This window comes from Panthera pardus, unplaced genomic scaffold, assembly GCF_024362965.1.
Source record: "Panthera pardus isolate Hobbes unplaced genomic scaffold, ASM2436296v1 HiC_scaffold_13, whole genome shotgun sequence".
Classification (NCBI taxonomy): domain Eukaryota; kingdom Metazoa; phylum Chordata; class Mammalia; order Carnivora; family Felidae; genus Panthera; species Panthera pardus.
In genome coordinates, this window is record NW_026526688.1 from 149,797,696 (window position 1) to 149,821,760 (window position 24,065).

Below are 24,065 nucleotides of genomic sequence, written 5' to 3' on the forward strand. Positions count from 1 at the left end.
GTTAAGAATGATTGTATGGGACATGAGAAAGGAAACATGTAAAGCTATTAGGAGGATATAGGCAAAAGATGATGGTGGTTTGATGAAGTAGTCGGTAACAAGTAAGTTACAATAAGATTCTGGATTCTGGTATATTTTGTAGTAGCCCTGACAGGATTTGAAAGGGATTGGAATTAGAGTGTAAGAGGAAAAAAAGATTGTTTATTTTTTTAGTTGAAATAAGAAGCACAATTAATAGCTCCAGGTAAGGAGAAGAAGTTTAAGGAAGTTTGAGCAGAGGAAAAAAGGTGTGAAATAATTGTTCAGGGCGATGGGAAAGTCAGAGAATTTTGAGTAGAATTTTGAAACAGCGCTAAGGATGCACTTAATGTTAGTCCACTTAATGTATTACATTCAATGTGGCTGGGGAAAAAAGGCATTTAGTTGCCTAAGTATTTTTCACATAGTCATTGTATGACTTTTTGTATACACTCTAAAAATCATCCACAAACACTCTTTTGTTCCCCTTACCCCCTAGCTATATTGGAAAATAGGGAATCATGATTTCCTCCCCATAAAATTCAAATAGGAAATGGTGTGTGCAGTCTTCTAGTCTGCATTTTTATTTTAGAGTAAAGGAAAACTTAACAGCTGTTTGATTTTGTACAGTAAATGGGTTTGCTGAATGAAATGTTCATAACTTGTAGTTTATCAAGAATAAAAGAACAGGGAGGTAAACAGAATTCCTATATAAAGAAGCTTCTGGTTATGGAATTAATAAGTCAAGGGAATAAAAAGTACAGCATAGGGAAGATAGTCCACAATACTGTAATAGCGTTCTGTTGTAACAGATGGTAGCAACACTTGTGAGCACAGCGTAACTTACGGAGAAGTTGAATCACCATGTTGTACACCTGAAAGTAATGTAACATTGTGTGTCAACTATATTCAAATAAAAAAAAATTTTTTTAAACAAAAAGAAGGTTCCTAGCCCGCATTCCTAGTGGACAGAGCTGCTAGACAGAAGCCAAAAGAATTATGTGTCAATAACTTTTCTGGTCTTAATAGCTCTGCAGTGTTTTGTGGCTTCAGTTGCTTCTTTCTATACCAGAGTTTTGGTGTAATAAATTGTCCTGAGCAATTTAGCTACATACAGTTTTAGCTTTAACATGAATTAATGAGCTTTTCACAACTTCTTGAAGCAACTCACACTGAAACTTCAGAGTCTGGCACTTCTAGTTAACAGATGCCAAAAATATCAACTAGTTACTCTGACAAATAAAAGTTTCTGCCTCCTTAACTCTTTAATATTTCCTAAATACTTACAATAATATTTAATCTGTAAAAACACAAGTTGAATGTATAAAATACAAAGAAATAGTATTTTTAATTAGTGATGATGTAGATGGTTTTTTAGTTTGAAAATACGAACTTTACTGCCCTTGTGGAATGTCTAATTAGTAATTTCTTAAAGATAAATTACTTGCAAGTGCTGCTCTGAGCATGCACCTATATGAAGGAAGACATGTTCTTTAGGAAAGAACCTCTTGTCAGCAATCAATAAATATTTAAAGAGGCCCATTTTATATATTTTATGATTTATTTAGAGACAGAAAACAGCTCTGCACTAGTTAGAGCTATGCAATTTGGTTTCAAGTAGATTTGTCAGAATCACAGACTGTTGATTAATATTAACTTTATTTTGCCGGGGAATTTTAAAAGGGATCCATGTGAGCTCAGATCTTATAAGCTATTAAGTAAATATTTTAACACTACCAAATTTGTATTAGATATTTTGAAGTTGTCTCTGTGAACAACATAAAGATCCCTGTTCCCTGTTTACATGTCAATGTGAGCAGATAGATAGTAAAACAAATACATAAATAATATTATTTACTAACAGAAGGTGTAAAATACATTGGACCATAATAATTAATAATGTGACTAAACTATACAGAGGGAATATCTTCTGTGTGTGATCTGTTTAGTAAAACAGATCTGGTATAGGATATGATAACATTAATGATAATGTATGTCCATGTATTTAAAGGTTGTTCAAACAGATGAGACTGCAAGGAAACCGGAGCAGGTTCCTATTAGCAGTGAAGATGAGAGGAACGCTATTTTCCAGCTAGAGAAGGCTATTTCATCTAATAAAGCCACCACAAGTAAGGGAAATCTTTATAAAAATGGTTTGGACTGGAAACAATTTTTATTTTCACTAACTCTACACCCAAAAGCTTATGGGACTAAATAATAGCTACAATATTAACGATGATAATTGAATTCATGATCATATGAAAGTCACTGTTGATCTTTAACTGTGACTAAATTCATTATTTTTTTCACCATTGCCCTACCCTCATTTGCTGAATTGTAAGTCTGCTTTATTGTCGTTGTTCTGATTGTTTTAGTCCTTGAGGTTGTACTGTGTGATTCTTTTTTTAATGTTTATTTATTTTTGAGAGATAGCATGTGTGCACAAGTGAGAGAACAGCAGAGAGAGAGGCAGAGGGAATCCCAAGCAGGCTCTGCACGGTCAGCATGGAGTTCTGTATAGACTAACACTTAGACCCAGTTAAGTCACTAGGATAAAAAACTATAGACAGATTTCTTCTTGGCTTTTTAGTCTTTATAGTTACACACAGGGAATACATACAATCTGACCTAAATGGTTTTAAACAGAAGGAAACCAAACTTTTATTCCTTAAAAACAGTCATTCGCTCATGGATTTTAGACCTGCTCACCATCTTTTATTTACATAAATCAGTAGTTGCCAAACTTTCAGGATTGTTGTGCACAGACAGTAAAATTCAGGGAAAAAAAAACCATCCTAGGCTAGCCACCTATTTATCCTGCAAATAAAATATAGATGTGTTAATTTAATAATTACAATTCTGGAAGAAAACTTACTTCCATTTCTTACTTTCTCATTTCGTAACATATCAAACTACACCTATCTATAGAATGATTTTTGAGAACCACTAATGTAGAAATATTTCAGATACATATTTTTATTGGATTAACTAATCCTATTAGTTATCAGAGGCAAAATGTTTCAGGGTAATATTTATGGAATCAATTTTTGAATAGTACCCAATGTTAACTGTTTTAATCATAAACAACAGCAGATGTGGTACATGGCTTTCTTATTTTCTGTCTCTTAGAAAGGTTTTTTTAATATAGAAACTTCTCTGATTTAGTGATACTCAAAGCCATGTACCATATCATTTCCATATTCTTCAGTAACTTTAATTTCCTAGATCTTACTTGTGTTTTTCAGTCATTTAAAAACATAAAGAAGGAATATTTAAGAGTAGTGAATCCACATTTCTTTTTACCTAATAAAACCTTTACAAGGTACGCCTGAGTAGTATAGTCGGTTTAACATCCAACTTTGGTTTTGACTCAGGTCATAATCTCATGGCTCATGGGATCTCTCCATGCTGTGAGCATGGAACCTGCTTGGGATTCTCTCCCTTCCTCTGTCTGAACCTCTTGCACTCATGCTCGCTTGCTCTCTCTCAAAATAAATAAGTAAATAATAACCCTTACAAGTTACTACAAAACTTTATTTTTCTGGTGTTATGATTAGGTGACCTTCAGATGGCGGTGCTTTCATTTGAGAAAGATGATGATCACAATGGACACATAGATTTCATCACAGCTGCATCAAATCTTCGTGCCAAAATGTATAACATTGAACCAGCTGACCGTTTCAAAACAAAGCGCATAGCTGGTAAAATTATACCTGCTATAGCAACATCCACTGCTGCAGTTTCTGGCCTGGTGAGTTTATTCTTTGAATGGAAATGCTTCTTTTTCATTGCCTCTTAACCTGTCTTCCCCATTATACCACCCTAGCCAGTCACTCAGATCTTAGAGAAGAAGGGATATATATTGATCTTATAATTTTAAATTTCATGGTATTTCTAAAAATACATTAGACCAAATTTTGAAGGTTAACAGATATACAAACATTTTAACATAAAAGTTAACCTTTTTCAGGGCACCTATGTGGCTCAGTCGGTTAAACATCCAACTTCAGCTCAGGTCATGATCTCACAGTTCATGAGATCGAGCCCCGTGTCGGGCTCTGTGCTGACAGTGTGGAGCCTGGGGCCTGCTTTGGATTCTGTGTCTCCCTCTCTCCCTCTCTCTCTCTCTGTCTCTCTCTCTGTCTCTCTCTCTCTCTCTCTCTCTGCCTCTCCCCTGCTTGCGCTCTCTGTCTCAAAAATAACATTAAAAAAATTACCTTTTGTCAAAACAGTATAATTTTTCTTACAATAATCCTTTTAGTCATTCTTGTATCCTCCATATGAAACAGGTACTCTTTTTCTTGAATAAAATGAACTGCTTTAATGGTTGCTCTTTGATTATATTGGAGTTCAGTTCTTTGCCTTAAAAAAAAACGCAATTCCTGTTATTCAGATTTCTTAAAATTTAATCTTTCCTTAATAATTCAGAATCTTTAGGGTGGCCCTAGTCATTATGCTGTACTACAGTGTTATACTTAGAAGCTACATAATTATCTGCCCCTTTATTAAATGACTTTAGACTAGTGTATTTCTTGAGTTTGAGTGTCTTCCATGATAGGAATATTACATGATCAAGTGGATTTTTTAATGATTTTGTTCACCATATATAGAACAGTTGAAATTTTGAAAGTATGAGAATAAAAGTAGACAGATTTATAAGAAGTTTGCTATTTCAGTCCAGTAGCTGCTTTTACTCATTACAGAAAAATGCTTGAGAGGAATATTGGAAAATTAAATAGATACATTTGAAGTCATAAAGTTTTAGGCTCTTTATATAATCAGATCACTTTCTTTTATCTAGGTTGCATTGGAGATGATCAAAGTAGCTGGTGACTATCCGTTTGAAGCTTACAAAAATTGTTTCCTTAACTTAGCCATTCCAATTATAGTGTTTACAGAGACATCTGAAGTAAGAAGAACTGAAATCAGGTATGCTTGAAGGTCTATTTCTCTTGCATAATTAGAATGAAATAAAATTTTTACCTTCTAAAAGGAAAAAGTCATAGTTTTTCCTCCCTTTTCTTCTATATATTTAAATCCTTGCCATCACCTCAGGATTAGATCAGTGGGGTGCCTGGTTGGCTCAGTCGGTTAAGTGTCCGAATCTTGATTTTGGCCCAGGGCATGTTGTGAGATCAAGCCCCAAGTGAAGCCTGCTTAAGATTCTCTCTCCCTCTTCCTCTGCCCCTCTCCCACCCATGCTCTCTGTCTCTCTCTCTTTAAAAACAAAATCAAAAAAAGTCAAAATGTCATCTTCATAAAGCATTTCTTTTTTTTTCAATTGAGACATAAATTGGCATGCATTAGATTAGTTCCAAGTGTGCAACACAGTGATTTGACGCCTGTATGTATTAAGAAATGATCACAGGCGCACCTGGGTGGCTCAGTGAATTGAGCATCTGACTCTTGATTTTAGCTCAGTTCATGATCCCAGGGTCATGGGATAGAGCCCCACCTTGGGCTCTCGCTGAGCATAGAGCCTGCCTAAGATATGCCTTCTCCCTCTCTCTCTTCTTCTCCCTCTCTCTCCCTCTCTCCCTCTCTCCCTCTCTCCCTCTCTCCCTCTCTCCCTCTCTCCCTCTCTCCCTCTCTCCCTCTCCCTCTCTCCCTCTCCCTCTCTCCCTCTCCCTCTCTCCCTCTCCCTCTCTCCCTCTCCCTCTCTCCCTCTCTCCCTCTCCCTCTCTCCCTCTCCCTCTCTCCCTCTCTCCCTCTCCCTCTCTCCCTCCCTCTCTCTCCCCTCCCTCCCTCTCTCTCCCCCCTCCCTCCTTCTCTCTCCCCCCTCCCTCCTTCTCTCTCCCCCCTCCCTCCTTCTCTCTCCCCCCTCCCTCCTTCTCTCTCCTCTCCTTCCTCTCTCCCCCTCTCCCCCACCACTCACACGCTCTCTAAAATAAAATAATAATAAATAAACCACAAGTTTAGTCAACATCATCACCATATGTATTTAGCAAATTTGTTTTCCTTGTGATAGTCTTTTAAGATCTACTGTTAGCAACTTTCGACTAGACAGTATAGTTAACTGTAAGCACCATGCTGTACATTACATACCTATGACTAACTCATCTTAAAGCTGGAAGCTTGTACCTTTGGACTCCCTTTGCCCATTTTGCTCATCCCCCACCTCCGGCGACTACCAATCTGTTGTCTATCTATGAGCTCAGTTTGGGTTTTGTTTTGTTTTTCTTTTAAGGTTCCACATATAAGTAAGATCATACAGGTACTTGTCTTTCTCTGTCTGACTTATTCACTTAGCATAATGTCCTCGAGATCTATCCATGTTGTTGCAAATGACACAATTTTTTTTTATGGCTGAATTCTATTCCTGTGTGTGTGTCACATTTTCTTTATCCATTCACCCATTGATGGACTTAGGTTGTTTCTATATCTTAGCTGTTATGAATATTTTTCTAGTGAACATGGAGGTGCTGATAAGTTTTGGAGTTGTTTTCATTTTTTTTTGTATAAAAACCCAGAAGTTTGAATGTCTGGATCATATGGCTGTTCTATTTTTAATATTTTGAGGAACTTTCATACTGCTCTCCAGAGTGGCTGCACAAGTTTGCATTCCCACCAACAGGGCACAAGGGTTTCTTTTTCTCCACATCCTGTCAACACTTGTTATTTCTTAACTCTTTGATACTAGCCTTCCTAGCAGGTGTGAAATAATACCTCATTATGGGTTTTTTTGATTTGCAGTTCCCTGATACTTAGTGGTGTTGAGCACCTTTTCGTGTACCTATTGGCCATCTGTATGTCTTTTTTGGAAAGTGTCTATTCAAATCGTCTACCCATTTTTTTATCAGATTGTTTGGTTTTTTGCTATTGAGTTGTATGAGTTCTTTATGTATTTTGGATATTCACCCCTTATCAGATACATCATTTGCAAATATTTGTTTCCATTCAGTAGATTGCCTTTTCATTTTGTTGATGGTTTTCTTTGCTGTGCAGAAGATTTTTAGTTTGATGTAGTCCCATTTCTCTGCTTTTGCTTTTGTAATAAAATCCAAAATACTATCACCAAGACTGATGCAAGAAGCTAACTACTATGTTTTTTTCGAGTTTTATGGTTGCAGGTCTTACATTCGGGTATTTAATCCATTTTGAGTTAATGGGGGTCAGACTTACAATCCTGAGATCAAGAGTCACATCTTTTACCACACTGAGTCAGCCAATCATCCTTGAGTTAACTTTTGTGTGTTGTAAGATAGTGGTCCAATTTTATTCTTTTGCTTTATGCAAAGCATCTATGACTAAACTAGCCATAGAACTCTCACAACATTTAATCTACCACATTATTTAGCATTGTACTTTCTTATTGTTTCATCTATGTTTTCCTAATTCAGATGAGTTAGAAGCCACTGTGGTGTCTGAATAATATGTCATGACATTTAGTATCTAGTTCTAAAAACTATGTGACAGAGCAGAACAATTCCCCTGGACCTCCATTTTTCACTTTCAGATTAACAACAACCAAAAATTTGAAAACATCTATCTCGGCAAGAATGTGAAAGCCCTCTCCTCATATATTACCGATGAGAGTATAAAATAGTGTAATCCATAGTAAGGGAAATGTGCTATATGTCAAATTTACAGATACATTTGCACTCATCTCAAATAGTACATTTATAAGATATTTATTCTGGCCTTGTTTATCATAGCCAAAGATTGAAACAGTGATAGACTAGAACGTCCACACAGGAAACCCATGCAGCCATTTAGAGAGAGAGAGAATGGTTTCACTAAGACACATAGATTCATTTTGAGACACTGGAAGGATCAACAAGGTACTGATTAACAGTGGTTACTTTGAGGGCGCCTGGGTGACTCAGTTAAGCATCTGACTGTTGATTTCAGCTCAGGTCATGATCTGGCAACTCGTGAGTTCGAGCCCCTCATCAGGCTCTGCACTGACAGTGTGGAGCCTGCTTGGGATTCTCTCTTCCCCTGTCTCTGCCCTTCCTCTCCCCCCCCCCCCAAAAGAAATAAATAAACTTAAAAAAAAAAAGCGGTTACCTTGTGTGGTGTCTTGGGGAGATAAGTTGTATTTTTCTTTTTCCCCTGTATCATTATGTAGCTAAATCACAAATAATGGACTTCTGGGTTTTTTATTATTACTAAAGGGAAAAAAATTAAGATGTTTTGTTTTTAATATTTTTCTACAACAGAAATGGAATATCATTTACAATTTGGGACAGATGGACTGTACATGGAAAAGAAGACTTCACCCTCTTGGATTTCATAAATGCAGTCAAAGTGAGACACTTATTTACTTAGTTCATTAGTTGGAGGTTTTCATAAATAATATTTAGCAGAAGTTTGTTTGCTGTCCTTTTACTGATTGTAAAACATTGTCACCCAGCATTTTATATTTGGACATAGCTCTTATTGTTTCTCTTTTGGGTATTCTTCACATTTAGGAGAAGTACGGAATTGAACCAACGATGGTGGTGCAGGGAGTCAAAATGCTTTATGTCCCTGTAATGCCTGGCCATGCAAAAAGATTGAAGTTAACGTAAGTAATGACCATTATACCAGAAGATTCACAACAATTAAAACATAAGGTGGATGCCCACTGGAAAATCAAATATAGAGATTATCAAAGTTGAGAAAAAAGTATGTGATTTACTCCTGTGTAATGGCTGTAATAAAGATAGTAAATGTACCAAACTCAACAGACTACCTCTCAAGAGAAATTCATAGGATTCACATATCCTTGTGAATTTTTTGTAGTTCAGATTCAGTTTATAAGTTAATAAGCTTAGAAACACGATTTGGTTAATACACCACATAAAAGTAGAAACACATAATGACCAGGCTTATGAGACTGAAGTATAAAACAAAAATGCCAAATTGTTACTTTCATTCACTCAACAGATTTTTTTGAAGAGTGCCTCCTATGTGCCAGGTATTTTGTGGGCAGTAGGGATACAGCAGTGAGCAAAGTGAAGTCCATGCCCTAATTGAGTTTGCATAACAAAGTATGCAAACCTCTTGATAAGTATATCAGATGGTGGTAAGCACTGTGAAGAAAATAAAGCAGAATAAGGAGTGTTAAGTTGCTGTGGTATGTTGAGTAGTTCATGTATTCCCTCTGCCTGTCACATTCTCACCAGATACGGTGGCATTTGAGCAGAGACCTAAAGGAACAGAGGGAACAAAAAAGGCCAGTCTCAGCAGTGGTCTGCAAGGCCCTGCTTCTCAATTACCACTCTAAGTTTTATTCCTACTTGTCTCACTTGCTCACAATATTCCAGTTGTGCTAGCTTCCAGCTATTTTTTTGAATAGTCCAGTCATACTCCTGCATGGGACTTTGGCTCTAATTATTCCAAAGAGGCCTCCCTGAACCCTATTTAAATATGTTTATGCTTCTCTGTCTCCTACCCACTAGAATGTAACCTTCACAGATGCAGGACTCTATAATTGATCTGGTCGTGGATGTATCTCAAGGACCTACAACAATGCCTGGCAGCAATAAATATTTGTCATTCATTTTGTAATATATTCAAATATCAAACAATTGTGTTGTACACCTGGAACTAATGCAATGTTATATGAATTATACCTTAATTAAAAATGTTTGATTTTTTAATAAAAATTAGCATAAAAATATTTGTCATATGAATAAATGAATCTGCATGATAGGTGCTTTAACCTATATGCAGTTTTAATTATAATCACCAATTAATGAGATTAATCACTTTTTAGTTATTATAATCCAGGCTTAATGATCTGTACTTTAAGAAACAAAATCACTATTACATAGAGAAAGGTTATTTTGCCTTATATTATTTTGTCATTAGAATCCCTGAGTATCTCTTGGATATGTGAATAATAGAATTTACTGTGTGCTGCCTAGATGAGAGTAGAATGTGTGGAATTTAAAATTTGCTGCAAATAATTCACAATAAGTGCTTTATAGAGTTGGCCAGTATTCGCCATCTCCAGCATGATAAACTTTGTGAATGTTATTTTTCATTTTATTACAGTTTTCATTTAGCAGATAAGTACTAAGTACCTATCAAGTGGCTAGATAAGCTTGGCTTTGGAAAGATCAGGGTTCACATCCATCCCCAGCTACTTACTTGTTTTGTCACATTGAGGAGCTTACTGAACTTTTTTGAAACTTAGTTCTTGATCCATAAATGGAAATGATTGTGCCCATAGCTATTAAACATTGAAATAATAATAAAGGCTAGCAATGTAATAGCAACCAAGAACTATTCCATAAATGTTACTCCTGTTAATATTTTGTCATTATACCTCTTTATCAAGTAGCCTGTGCCCTCAGGGAATTCCCATTCTACTGTGAGAAAATGACATGTTAATCATTAAAATCATTATTCAATTTATTAATTGAATAATCAGTATAATAAAGATTTTTACAGAACACTGTAGGCACTACTTAAAACTTCACCTTAGGCTAGATTTCATTTGAACTACCTTTGAAAAAGGATATCAGGCAAAAGTGATAGCTTTTGCAAAAGCATGCAGCTAATAAAAAGTGTGCATGATCTATTTGGGAAATCAGTATTCTGGATTGACTCAAGGATGAGATGGTAAGAATGAGAAGGTATAAATGGGACAAAATACCTTTGTAAAATGGAAAGGACTATTATTGAGGATTAAATAGATTACATAGTTGAGAGTTTAGCGTGAGATAGATACATGGTATAAGTATATTATTAAGCAAGAGAGTAAAATCAAATTTACATTTTAAGAGGATTCTGGCAACAGCGGAGATTGGAGGTAGGAGACAGCTGGATCGAAGCTAATCCAGTAATCTGAGGATATATAGATGATGATTTGATTTAAGACAGTATCAGTGACAATAGCAATAATAAAGTTTTTTTAGTGAATGGGATATACATGGGATATAAGACAAAGGTAAAACTTAAGAATGTCTTTCACTGTGATTAGCTTGTATTTGAAGATTTAAATCTAGTTTGCTTTTTACTTTTCACATAGAAATGCTTGAGAAGAATTTTTGATGCCTCCACACTCTATAAGGGAGTATGAGGATAATTCATTTTCCTTAATGTTTATTTATTTTTGAGAGAGAGAGAGAAAGGGAGACAGAGTGTGAGCAGGGGAGGGGTAGAAAGAGAGGGAGACACAGAATCTGAAGCAGGCTCCAGGCTCTGAGCTGTTAGCACAGAGCCCGATGCGGGGCTCAAACTTGGAAACAGTGAGATCATGACCTGAGCCGAAGTCGGATGCTTAACCGACTGAGCCACCCAGGCCCCAGAGGATAATTCATTTTTAAAAACATTGTTTACATTTTGGTTTTGTGTGTGGGGTTTTTTGTTTGTTTGTTTTGTCTTGTAACAAATGGTCTCTATTCTTTATCAGTACTAGCAGTGTTCCAAATTGATTCACTGTTAGGTAGATGAATATCTTGAGTTTAGTGCTTTTAGTAAAGAAAAATTATAATATATGAAAGCAGATGAATTCTTAGATTTAAAAATAAATGTAAAGTCTAGACATAAGTCCAGATTCTCTGGGCAACATTAAACAGCAAATCACTCTTCATTTTATAGAATTTACTAAATCATTTGTCCTTGATTATTTTTCTTAGAATGCATAAACTTGTGAAACCTTCTACTGAAAAGAAATATGTAGATCTTACTGTGTCATTTGCTCCAGACACTGATGGAGATGAAGATTTGCCTGGACCTCCAGTGAGATACTACTTTAGTCATGACACTGATTAACAGAAGTTCTCTTAAATTTACTCCAGGACTACTTGATTTTGAAAAGATTGCACTTAATTCAGGAATGAAAATATTAACTCATAGTATTATGGATTTCTCTTTGATGAAGCCTTAATTTAAGGGAAACGTCATAGAAGACTACAGTGAAGAATTGTAAAGCATTTTGGAATATAATATATACTTGTCTAGTGCTTCATATGTGGATATGATCACAAGCAATTTTGAACTGGACTGCTATTTTATAATGCTTACAAAAAATTAGTGTGTTAACCTCTGGATGAGAAGAAGAAAAAAATGTATGTATACATCACCAGAAGAGATAAAAGATCAAGAAATTGAAAGTAACAAATGCAAATATCCAAGAAGTTTAATCTTATTTTATGAATTTCTTTTTGTGCACTATTTGAGGCCCAGTTTTTCCATACAAATAGTGTTTGGCACCCTGCACCTCTCATAATTAGGCTTTGAGTTTAACACCAGTGGGAAGAGGAGAGATGGTAGCAGTGGATGAAGAGTAGACATTTTAAATTGTACAGGTACAGTTTACTGTCCTGAACCTCTGCTAATTTAACCAGAGTTTGTTAATATCACTGTCTTGCAAAAATCAGGATCTTTGTTGATAACATCAGTGTTGTAACCCATGAGCAGTAGGTCGGATGACAAATGTTAACTTGGATTAAATGTGAACAGATAAATGCAGCTAATCCTTTGATTCTTCAGTATGCCTTCTAATGTGGCTATTTTATTTATTTGGAACTCTAAACCTGACTGTCATAGTATAGAAGACTAAAAGGTCTTGTAAAGGGAGTATCCTTAGAAGTAGATGAAAACTAGAAATTAAAAAAAAAAAAATCATTACTAGTTGAGTCTTGATTTTTTTTTTTCTTCCAACAACCTAATGGACAGAAAAAAAATATTTTATTTTAAAGGGAAACATATTTTATTCTGCATTCCCAGAAAGGGTGTTGACAAAGATAAAAATTTATTTTTTTAGGTCTTTATTGATAGAATCTTTCTGTTTTCTGATAGGAGATATTGCAGATAATCATTATAAATTCTTTCATTAAAATGACATAAAATGTACTCTCGCTGTAAACTTGGTAAAAATGGCAAGTGTTTTTTTAATTTCTAAAGCTATCATGCATTCTAAAGCAGTTGGCATTTTATAACCACAGGAAGTCATTTCCCTCTAGCTGCTTCTCTTCTGATCTCCTGTTCAGACCATTAATAAGTACTTTGATAAACTAAAGACTAGAATCACACCAGTATTACTCCTCTTTGGTATCTTTTTATACTCTCTACTTGACTTTCCTTTTATTTCATTTATAAATAGTTGAAATTACTTTGTCAACCACCTGTATTGCTTTATTCTTTTGTAAAAGTATCATCCAGTTGGGAAAACATATTTGGGAGTGGAGGGTAAGTTTGTATGAATAAAAGTATATTCTGCATTGGAGGCAAGGATAAGTGGACAGGTTGAGTTTAAAGGAAATGGATACCTTTGAAATAAGTAATTTTTGTTCAAGTATAATGTTTAAAATTAATTTCTTAAAGTTGAATTCAGGAACATCAGAGCTCTATGCCTTGGAATTCTTGAGGCTAGCAATAATAAAAGGACTTTTCTGTAAGAAGCCTCTTCCCCACTTTCAATTTCCTTTGTATAATAGATATGCTTATATTTTATCTAAATCTCCACATCTCTTCAGAGGTAAATTTGGAACCATGCTATCAGCTTTTATTTATAGTAACTAGTGCTTTAATAGATACAAACAAAACCAACAGGATTAAGTTCATTTTATGATTAAACCTGAAATCATTTCATCATTTTTCCCCCTGTAGGTAATGGTTATTGCCATTAATTTCTATTTAGTTCTAAGCGGGAAAGCCACGGTGAAGTTAATGACAGGGTTTTTTTGGTTTTTTTTTTTTCATTATCTGTTTTATCTCTGTACCGTGAGATCACTTTGGGTGATTAAAATACCAGGTGCAAAAATTATTTGATTTTGTATGATACCACTGAGTCATTTTTTACTTATTAAAAATAAATTAAGATATTTGACAGTATCTTTGTAAATCTTGTTCCATGGTTGACTCCAGAGATTCCAGTTTTGCTATTCGTTTTATGAGTGGTGTTACTTTGGTGTTTTCTAATTTTCAAGTTTTGCAATCATGGAGATACAACAGTCACTGGGTATAGAGGAACGTTACCTCAAAGTGCTTTTGGATTCTGGAAATTCTGTTAAAACAATTGAGGGAAAATAATAACCATGTAAAACCTAGAAGATCTGGTTAAATCTCACACTATTGGTTGCAGTTGTCTAAAGTATAGTCCTTTTTAAAATTTTTTTTTAATGTTTATTTTTTGAGAGAGAGAGAGAGAGAGAGAGACAGAGTGTGAGCGGGGTAGGGTCAGAGAGAGTGGGAGACACAGAATCCAAAGCAGGCTCCAGGCTCTGAGCTGACAGCACAGAGCCGGACATGGGGCTCGAACTCACAAACTGTGAGATCATGAAATGAGCTGAAGTCGGCTGCTCAACCGACTCAACCACCCAGGTGCCCCAAAGTATAATCCTTTTTAAAGTTCAAAACAGTTGTGGTACTCAGTAATTTCCTGTGAATGGTCCCAAAGCTAGAATTTGGAAATAGATATATATCTTTGTTTTCATGTTTTAACTATTGTAACACTTTCTGGTGGTACCAGTGATGAGGCACAAAAAGGTCGGCAATGTTTAAACTCCACTATTAAATAATAGTAAAAATGAAAACAAAATTTTTCTCTTGAGAACTTAAGGAAAAATCTCAAGTAATTCCATGATGGAAGAAAAATTTAAATTACAAAAATTCATTGTGATTATAAATAATCATTTTGTATACAGTCACTAGGTATGGATTTAACTATTTTAACAAATTCAAAACAAATCAGGAAGTTGAAATCTTAGAGATCAGAGTAAGTATTCAATAGGTAATTTTCAGGTTCATTTTTCTCTTGGCATTTCTTAACTTTGTTTAAGTTGAGAAATACATATTCAAATATATGTACAAAAGAATATATAGAATATAAGTACACAGTTTAAAGATTAATTTTAAAGTGAGTGCTTGAGGCACGTGGTTGCCTCGGTCACTTAAAGCAGCTGACTTCAGCTCAAGTCATGATCTCATGGTTGGTGAGTTCAAGCCCTACATCAAGCCCTCCGCCAACAGCAGAAAGCCTGCTTCAGATTGTCTCCCTCTCTCTCTGCCCCTCCCCCACTCTCAAGCACACATGCACTCTCTCTCAAAAATAAACATTTAAAAAATAAAGTGAGTGCCTGTATAATCAGCTATCAATCATATTTGACAGCAGCCCAGAAATGTCCCTGATAGTCCCTTCTCAATCACAATCAGCTTCCCTACACATACCCTCCAGCAATTACCATTATCCTACCATTCGTGATAATTCTTTGTTTTTACTTATATTGTTAACCACCTTCATGCACTTAAACAAGATAGTTTATTTTTGATGGGTTTTGAGCTTTATATAAATGGAATCAGACTTTTTTTTTTTTTTTTTTTTTTTTTTTGTGGCTGCTGCTTTCATTCAACATGGGAATCATCCATGTTGTAGCTTATGGCCACAGTTTGTTAATTAACATGGTTATGGAATTTACCTTTGCATTAATACCACAATTTATTATATTGACTGTGGACAGGTGGGATGTTTTTAATTTGGGGCAATTATAGTTCTTCAATGAACATTATCATATGTATCTCCTAGTGCAACTAAGGTATATGATTGTTTGATCATAGGTGTTTACATCTTAAATTTTATTAGATAGTAACAGAGTTTTGCCTTAGCAGTAGAGATATCCTATATTTCCATTTTTGCTCAACACGTGTTAAACAGATTGCCAAGCTGGTGAAATTTGCAGTTGTATGTCATTGAAGTTTTACTCTGCATTTCCCTAACAATTGAGCACCTTTTTCTAAGTTTGTTGGCTTTCTTTTTTGCAAAGTATCTTTTCAAGTATTTTGCCCATTTTTCTGTTGTGTTAGCAGTCTTTTTCCTCGTTGATTTGTAGAAGATCTTCATAAATCCTGTTTTTTGTTAGCTATTTCTTTCCAAATATTTTCCTTCTCTTTATGATGTTATCTACTAAAAAGAATTTCATAATGGTTGAGTACTAAGAAGAATCAGTGTTTTTGTTTTAAGGTTAGTGTATTTTGGGAGTTGCTTAAGACATTGTTCTCAATCCAAGGGCATGAAGGTACTCTATATACTGTCTTCTAAAGGCTTTAGCTTTGTCTTTCACGTTTTCAGCTTTCAATTCATGAAGAATTAATTTTGTGTAAGCTGTGAAGTGCCTCACCACCATTTACTAAAGTATGTTCTCTTTTGCAGTGCCACCAAAGTCATATATCCATTAATGAGTACATCTCTGAATTTTTTTGTTTCTTCTTTTCTATCCCTGTGCTAGTATAGAGCCTTCACCACTATACCTGATATATAGTTTCTGATATTTATCAGAACAAGTTCTCCCTACTTATTGTTCTATAAGAGTGTCTTGGTTATTCTTAGCCCATTGTATTTTCAGTTCTCAAATTTCTAATTGCAAATATGCAAATCTGTCACTCTTGCAGTTTCCTGTTGTCTTCTTGAAATTTTCAGTCTTTTATCTACCTGAACATGAATAGCCTTATTATTATTTTATGTTCTTGTTTAAATCCCAATCTGAAACCCTCCAGTGGGTCTTTTTATTTTTCTTTTGCTTCAGCTAATCTTTATCTTATATCCTTGCGTGTGGGGGGTTATCTTTAATCGTATGCCAATATCATATTTGAAAAGTTGCTTGTAAAAATAACTTGATGTCCTGCATAGTATTTTCATCCTCCACAGAGTCACTTGGGCACTGGTATTTCAAGACTAATTTCACAGTCGAAATTTTATGACTTACCGTGTGACTCCAAGCTGAGCTGTAGACTACTAGTGCTCTACTTCCTGTTTACCCTTACTCCTACAAACTTTCAGAGTTGAGTTGCAAAGTGTTGGTTAGGGTTACCAGGGCCCCCACCTCTTGGCTGGCAGTGGATTCTATCTTTCAATCCCTAGTCCCTTAACTCTCCTTACCTTTTCAGTGGACTCTTATCTGCAAAAGCTCCAAGGGCACAAGTGGTCCAAATGAATGGTTCACTTCTTTGAATTTCTATTTTCTTCCAGATTTTAGGCTGATCATTCACTAACATAGCTCTCCTATGCCATCCAACATTTTTTGAGTATACTTTGTACACCTTTTCTAAATATTCTCAAGTGAGAATGTTAATTCAAATTATCTAGCCCACTTTCTATCCTAACTGTTGATTATGTGTGAAATACAATTTTTTGTATTGCTTCTGTATCTGGAAACTCAATTCTATTGGTTCTTGTAAATTATTTGCAAATTAATATGGATATTCTGTGTAATCTTCAAATAAGGACAGTGTTTAGTCTTTTCTAAGATCCAAATTTTGTTTTTGTTAATCCTATTGTACGTTTGCTTTCTATTATTATCTGCTCTTACTAATACTACTTTTTCCTGTTTTGTTTTTTTTTTTTTTCTAGTTTTCATTTGTGACTTCTTGAGCTGGATGCTTACCTCCTTGATTTTCAACCTATCTTCCCACATATACATTAAAAAATTTTTTTAAGTTTTATTTATTTTTGAGAGAGAGAGAGAGACAGAATATCCCAAGCAGGCTTCACGTTGTTAGCACAGAGTCCAATGTGGGGCTCAAACCCATGATCGATGAGCTCATGACCTGAGCCAAAATCAAGAGTCAGATGTTTAACCAACTGAGCCACCCAGGTACCCCTACATTTAAAAATTATAAGTATCTCTATATTACTATAATGTAATTATATGATATTCTGTATTACTGTTGTATCCATATTCCACCAAGTTTTGATATATAATATAGTTAATATTTAGTTAAAATATATTTTCATTACGAGTTCTTCAACTCAGCTTTTTTACAAGAGTATTTCTTCATTTCTAAACATGGAGTTTGGATTTTGGGAGTTTTTTAACCCAATTTGATAATCTTTGTCTTTTAACTGAAACACTTAGGCGATGTACATTTAATGCTGATATATTTGTGTTTAGTTCTGACATGGGGTTGGATTTGGCTTGGTGTTTTTGGTTTTTTATTTGTGTTTGTTTTTGTCTAGCCAGTTCTATGATTATTTTTCTCTATTTTCTTGCCTTTTAAAATTTGTTTTATGTAGGTTTTGTTTTTGTTTTTGTTTTTTGTTTTTGTTTTTGTTTTTTGAGAGAGAGCAAGTGAGGGAGGGGCAGAGAGAGAGGGAGACAGAAGATTTGAAGTGAGGATCCAAAGCAAGGCTCACACTCCCAAACCATGAGATCATGACCTGAGCTGAAGTCAGACACCTAACCAACTGAGCCACCCAGGTGCTCCTTTATGTAGCTTTTTAATTCCATATGTGCCAATTACTAACATTATCTCTCAACCCTAGACACACTTTTGTATTCTGAAACTTTGCAAACTGCATATCTCTTTTGCCATTTGGCTTCCTTTAGGTTCCACAAATAAGTGGCACTAGGAGAAGGATTGGAATGCTGGAGAAAGGGAAAAGAGACTTTTTACCCTTGCCATTTGCTTCCTGATGTTGTCAGCATTGCCTCAACAGTGGCTTGTCTTCTAGTAGTTCTGGTTGGTTTTTAGGCTCTAGCCTTTCTCTGGCGCTTTGCATGGTATCTCTTCTAAAGGCTTCAGGTGCTAATAATCTCACCCTTTCCTTTTAGTAGTTGTATCCCTTGTTGGTATTTTCAATTCTCCCAAAACCTATTTAACTAGTTCCTTATGTTAAATCCTTTTTTTAATATATATAATACAGGTTCTCTTTTCCTAAACTATACATACTTTTTTTCTTTTCTAGTTTAGTTACTTTTGTCTTTTGATGATTACCCTGTGTCACAATATGTACATTCAGATTAAGCCAGACTAAACTTAATCATTATCTTTTGCTGATTATAGTTTCCAAAAATGGCTCCAGCAATATTCCCAATCTCATATGCTCTTCAACCTCCCCAAACCCCATTAAGAGACCATCTATTTTCACTCTTTTTGAATCTGAACAGGAATTTATCTAATATAACATTAACTTGTATAACAAAATGCATCATATGTAACTGTAACTTTGGAGCTGAGGTCATAAAAGGCTATATGGTTTCTACTTGGCCCTCTCTCACTCTCTCTTACTAGCTCTCTCCCTCTTGAAAAGTTTACCCTTGGATTCCAGACATCATGTTCATGAGGAAGCCTAAACTAGTCCACATGGAGAAACTGAGGTCACCAACCTACAGCCAGCATCAAGTGTCCGACATGAGTAAGCAAGCTCAGGTGATTCCAAGCAAGCCCCAAACTTAATGGAGCAGAGACAAGCCATCCCTGTTGTATCCTGTCAAATTCCTGACCCACAGAATCCATGAACATGGATGGTTTATGAAAGTAAGTTTTAGGATTAAAGTTTAGTTTTTATGTTCTAATAACTAAACAACTCTAATTTCCAATTTGCCTACTATGATCATGTGTGTTATGTGCTTTAATTCTATTGTCATGTACTTAAATGTCCCTTAATTCTGCAAGACTTTATTATTTTGTTTATGTAGTCAGTATTGTAGTTACCCGTACACATATATCACCTTCTTGGCTCTATTCTTTTTTGCCTTACCATCTGGGATCAATTTCTTTCCACCTGACATGTTTTAGAATTTAATTTTGTGAGCCCCCCCCCCACCCCCCGCCAGTGGCTTACTTGTTTGTGGTTTCTGTGTCTGAAAATACCTTTATTTTGCCCTCATTCTGCAAAGATACGTTTGCTGAATATAAAGTTCTGATTTGGCCTTTATTATCTTTCATTGGAGATATTTTTCCACTCTCTTCAAACTTCCCCTGTTGCTTTTGAGTCAGCCATCAAGCTAAATATTGAAGCTTTAAAAGAAATCTCTTGATCTGTTTTCGTTTTATGAAGTTTAATTATTATGTGTCTGGATATGAATTTTTTATTAATCTTGTTTGAGATTTATTCAGCTCTTTAAATCTAGATCTGGGTCTTTTGTTAGTTCTAAGGAAGTCTCAATACTACTTCACATACGGCCTCTTGTGCCATTCTCTTTTCTTCAGTGGCGATTGTCATCAAACACAGCAGACTTCCTGTGCCTTCTCTGTTTAAAACCTGTCTTCTGTGTTTTCCAGTTGTTTTTGTCTTGCCATGCATTATTCTGTATCATTTCTTCTGACCCATATTCTAGTTTACTTCTCTTCATCTGTTTTGTATGTTATGGCCATCCATTTTACTTTTAATTGTGTTTGTATTTTCCAGTCCCAGAAGTTCTGTTCAGTCCTGGAAGCTCTGTTCAGTTCTTTGTTTGTTTGTTTTGTTTTTTACTGTTAGATTACCTTCTGTAGTTTTATTGTTCCCTACAGATATTTTGTAATGTCTATTATTACCCTTATAAGGGCCATTGTATGGTCTTTGCCAACTTCAATTTCTGCAGTTTTTGTGGCTTTTATTTTTGTTGTTTCTCCCAGCTGATTTTGTCGGCGGTCTTCTGTTAGACTCTCCACCCTTAACATTTTGAGATGGCTGCAAATTGGGGCTCTTTAGTCTCCTGTTTCTAATTTTTTTTTTTTTTTGTAATGTTTATTTTTGAGAGAGAGCATGTGCAGGGGAGGGGCAGAGAGAGAGAAAGAGGATCCGAAGCAGGCTCTGCACTGATAGCAGAGAGCCCAATGTGGGGCTCAAACTGGGGCTCTAACTCATGAACCACGAGATTATGACCTGAGCTGAAGTTGGATTCTTAACTGACTGAGCCACCCAGGCACCCCATTCTCTTACTTCTTATCAATATTTGGACTAACTCAATTGTAAGGCCTTTAAGAATAAGAATCAGATTTGATGGTTTTTTTGTTATCTTTGCATGAGTTAACACACTTGATATCACAATAGATTTTAAAGAAGTAGTTTGCAGACTTGATTGTATAAAGCAGACTTTATTGTGGTGTGTGATTAAAAGGCAGATTTCTGGGCCAACAACTTCTAGAAATTAACTCTGTAAGGTTAAGGAGGCTTAGGATTCTGCCTATTTTCAGGCATCCTATATAATTGGTTTGCTAGGGTTCTGTAACAAATACCACAGACTAAGTGGCTTTAACAACAGAAATTTATTTTCTCACTTCTGGAGGCTAAGACTGATCAGGGTGTCAGGAGAGTTGCTTTTTTCTGAGGCTTCATTGGCTTGTAGATGGTCATCTTCTCCTTGCATCTCACATTGTCTTCCTAATAAGTTTTCTCACATAAGCTTATTTTTCAAGGGAAAAAAATAATTAAAAAATATTCCTGAGATTTTGATTCAGTAGATTAGTATGGGGCTGAAGAGTTAGTATTTTTAAGGAATTCGGATTATAATCAGTCTCCTACTGTGTCATACTTGTGAAATGGGTGATTACATAGCCTTTTACCATCTTTGTAGATTAATATTTTTACAGAAGGAAGTGTGGGTTGATTTTAAGCTAGCAAAAAAGACAACGTAGGGGGAAAACATGAAAATTGATAAATTTTATTTATTACCAGTAAGAGAAAATGGCATGGAGTTTTTCCATTAGGAAAGAACTTCTAGTATGTTTCATGTCTCTGGTTTCTAACTAGATAATCAGAATGTATTTGGTAAGTTGATCAAATCAGATTTCAACCAAACCTAGTGAGGCTTTTTTGGAATTGGCTAGAATTTAGGAGAACTAGAAAATCTACTATGGAAAATCGTGTAGAGGAAAATGTACCTAATTGAAGCCTAGGAAAATAAAAATTTCCTTGAGAAAGAACCATATGTTTCCAACTTATATCATTGCATGGAATGTGTTTATCTATGAGTTATTCTCACAGCCATATTGTATGGTTTCCCAGTAAATTGGTTTCATTCAGGTAAGATCATGAAATCGTATGCAGATAATGAATTCTGGTATTCAGGTAAGTGACTTGGTAATCAAGATCAGGAAAATAGAAGTAATTTTCTTTACAAGCAAGATCTTCCTTTTAAAAATAATAAGTTATCAAGATACATAAAGGGGCTTTTCCTATTTTATTTCATGCAATATGTAGATTTTTCTCCTACCTTTTTCTTCTCCCTTCTTCGATGGGTTCTCAGCCTAGAAATTGTGGGCGGAAACACTTTATTAAGTAAAGAACCAGTATCAAGGAACAGAGCAGTTCTTTATTTTCAGTGTGAATTGATTTTCCTTTTTGTACTTGGAACGTTGGTGGTGTGTTTAATAAATGTTAATTAAATAATGAGTATTCATATGCTTTTCAGATTTTTATTTTATTCTTGTGACTTGGTTCTTAATAAATTTTTCTCTAGGGAGCATACTTTTTTCCTTCCTGGCTAGCTTAATATCAGTTATGTGCCCTACCATATTTTAAAGTGACTTTTAGTTTAAACTGCTGATTTCTGAGATTGGAAAAAATAAATTAAGGAAATATCTTTGATCATCCTGGTTTTATCATTGTTCTTTCCTTTTGGTGTCAAAGAAAAAGTTGAATGTTGACATGGGTTAACATCAGAATCAAAGAAAATCTCATTTTCTTTTTGATAGTATGTTTTTGGAAACACCTTAATTTTCTCCAAGTCTCCAGATTTTAACCCTTAGGTGCTCTACAACTGCCATTTCCCAACTTGAGGCAAGTTAAAGCTCACAGCCCCAGCATCCCCACTGTGCCTCAAGCAACTATGAGCCTAAACTAAAACAATTGTAGGGTTCCCCACAGTTTCCTTAAAGCTTACACACTATTTGTCAAGGTGGGTTTTGGTCTTTTCGTAGGTTTTTTTTAAGTCCTTTTTCCACTTTCATTTACTCTTCCAGTTTACTCTTTCATCATCTTTCTGCTTTTGAAAGAAAATACATTACAGAATATAGTCTAATTATTTGAAGTCTCTCTTCATGTGACCATCTAATTCGATATGTTCCTATGTCGCTCCCTAACTCTTCTAACAAGGCAATCTGAAATCCAAGGATGTTGACTAATTTGTTCTGATCGCAGAGCAAACTGAACCAGTTCAGCCACCGGAGCAATAGTAATCTGGTTGTCTGTTTCTAAAAGCATTGACATTTTATGTGAACAGACCATTTTTGGTTATTTCCATTCTTTATTTTTTTCTCTTCTGACCCTGCTCTGAGGATGGCTCAGCACTGTAGCAATGGATGGCAGCATAAGCACCTAACACCCCCAGAGAAAGCTCATTCTGGTTAAGGAACCTAGGAAAAGTGGACCTTGTGGCCTAAAGAATGGGTGGACAGGGTGGGCAAGGACTGCCAGGGTCAAGGGTTGGAATTAGGTTGGAATATTTTTTTCTTTCTCTTCTTTTAATGTCTTTTCCCAAGGGCAGCCCCAGTTTCACAGAACTACATGGCAGCACAGGTGGCTCCAACTGTTAAGAAGCCCTATCTTTACCTAGAAGACCAGGAAAAAGGACCATTGGTAGTTGGAGAGTGAGGGAAATTCTAGAGAGGTGAGAGAGCTGAAAACGCACCCACTAGTTCTGTGTATGAAGTGACATAAGTTCCAGGCTCACCCCTAATCTATGCGTGCACAGAACAGGCAAAACAGCAAAGGCTTTGAGAAGTAAAATAAAAATCACCAAACTATATAAGATAAACAGTTTATTTGTCTATACATGTAGTTTATTATGTATGTGTATAGTCTATAAGTAAACTATAAACCACTGTCTAAGTCCCAGACCAATCCCTGATATACACATATATGAGACAGACCCAAACCAATATAACAATGGTTTTGCAAACAACTGATACTGGAACCCCTTCCCACAAATGGTAAGGCAGAATAGGTTCAATCTAATTAGAATGATTGTCTGCTTTTAAAAATAAAAACTCTCCAGAGGCTTGTGACTTAGTATACCAAAAATGTCTAAGATACAAACCAAAATTACATGGTAGACAAAGAACCAGAAAAAATGTGACCAACTGTCAAAAAGACAACAGACGCCAAAATGAAGATAACCAAGATGTTAAAATTATCAGACAAAGGCTTTAATGAGCTGTGCTCCATGAGATGGTGATAAACACTCTTGAAACAAATCAAGGATAGATATTCTCAACAAAGAAATAAAAACCAAGCAGAATTTTTTTAATGAAAAAAAATATCTAAAATAAAAGATTCACTTGATGGGCTCAGTTCTTCAAGTTGAAGGAAAATGATACCACAGGAAAACAAGCAACAAGAATGGGAAATACCTAGGAAATTCTCTTTTCTCAAATTCTTGAATGTAACTATTGAGAACAAAAATTAT

The 24,065-nt window shown here is 35.3% G+C and overlaps 1 protein-coding gene and 1 long non-coding RNA gene across 3 annotated transcripts in view; both read left to right on the forward strand.

The window, feature by feature from the left end:
* UBA6 (ubiquitin like modifier activating enzyme 6) overlaps nucleotides 1-13,791 on the forward strand; it is a 90,858-nt gene extending 77,067 nt beyond the window's left edge. For both annotated transcript variants that reach the window (XM_019468513.2, XM_019468540.2), the window contains 6 exons: nucleotides 2,030-2,147; nucleotides 3,576-3,769; nucleotides 4,820-4,947; nucleotides 8,181-8,268; nucleotides 8,433-8,527; nucleotides 11,592-13,791. In XM_019468513.2, the coding sequence (XP_019324058.2) occupies nucleotides 2,030-2,147; nucleotides 3,576-3,769; nucleotides 4,820-4,947; nucleotides 8,181-8,268; nucleotides 8,433-8,527; nucleotides 11,592-11,727 (759 nt within the window). In that variant the 3' untranslated portion in view covers nucleotides 11,728-13,791. The remainder of the gene's footprint in view (nucleotides 1-2,029; nucleotides 2,148-3,575; nucleotides 3,770-4,819; nucleotides 4,948-8,180; nucleotides 8,269-8,432; nucleotides 8,528-11,591) is intronic.
* A 1,481-nt stretch (nucleotides 13,792-15,272) lies between these two features.
* On the forward strand, nucleotides 15,273-22,246 carry LOC128776597 (uncharacterized). The gene is made up of 2 exons (XR_008421758.1): nucleotides 15,273-18,636; nucleotides 20,488-22,246. It is a non-coding gene; the product is annotated as an uncharacterized LOC128776597 (long non-coding RNA).
* The last annotated feature ends 1,819 nt before the right edge of the window (nucleotides 22,247-24,065 follow it).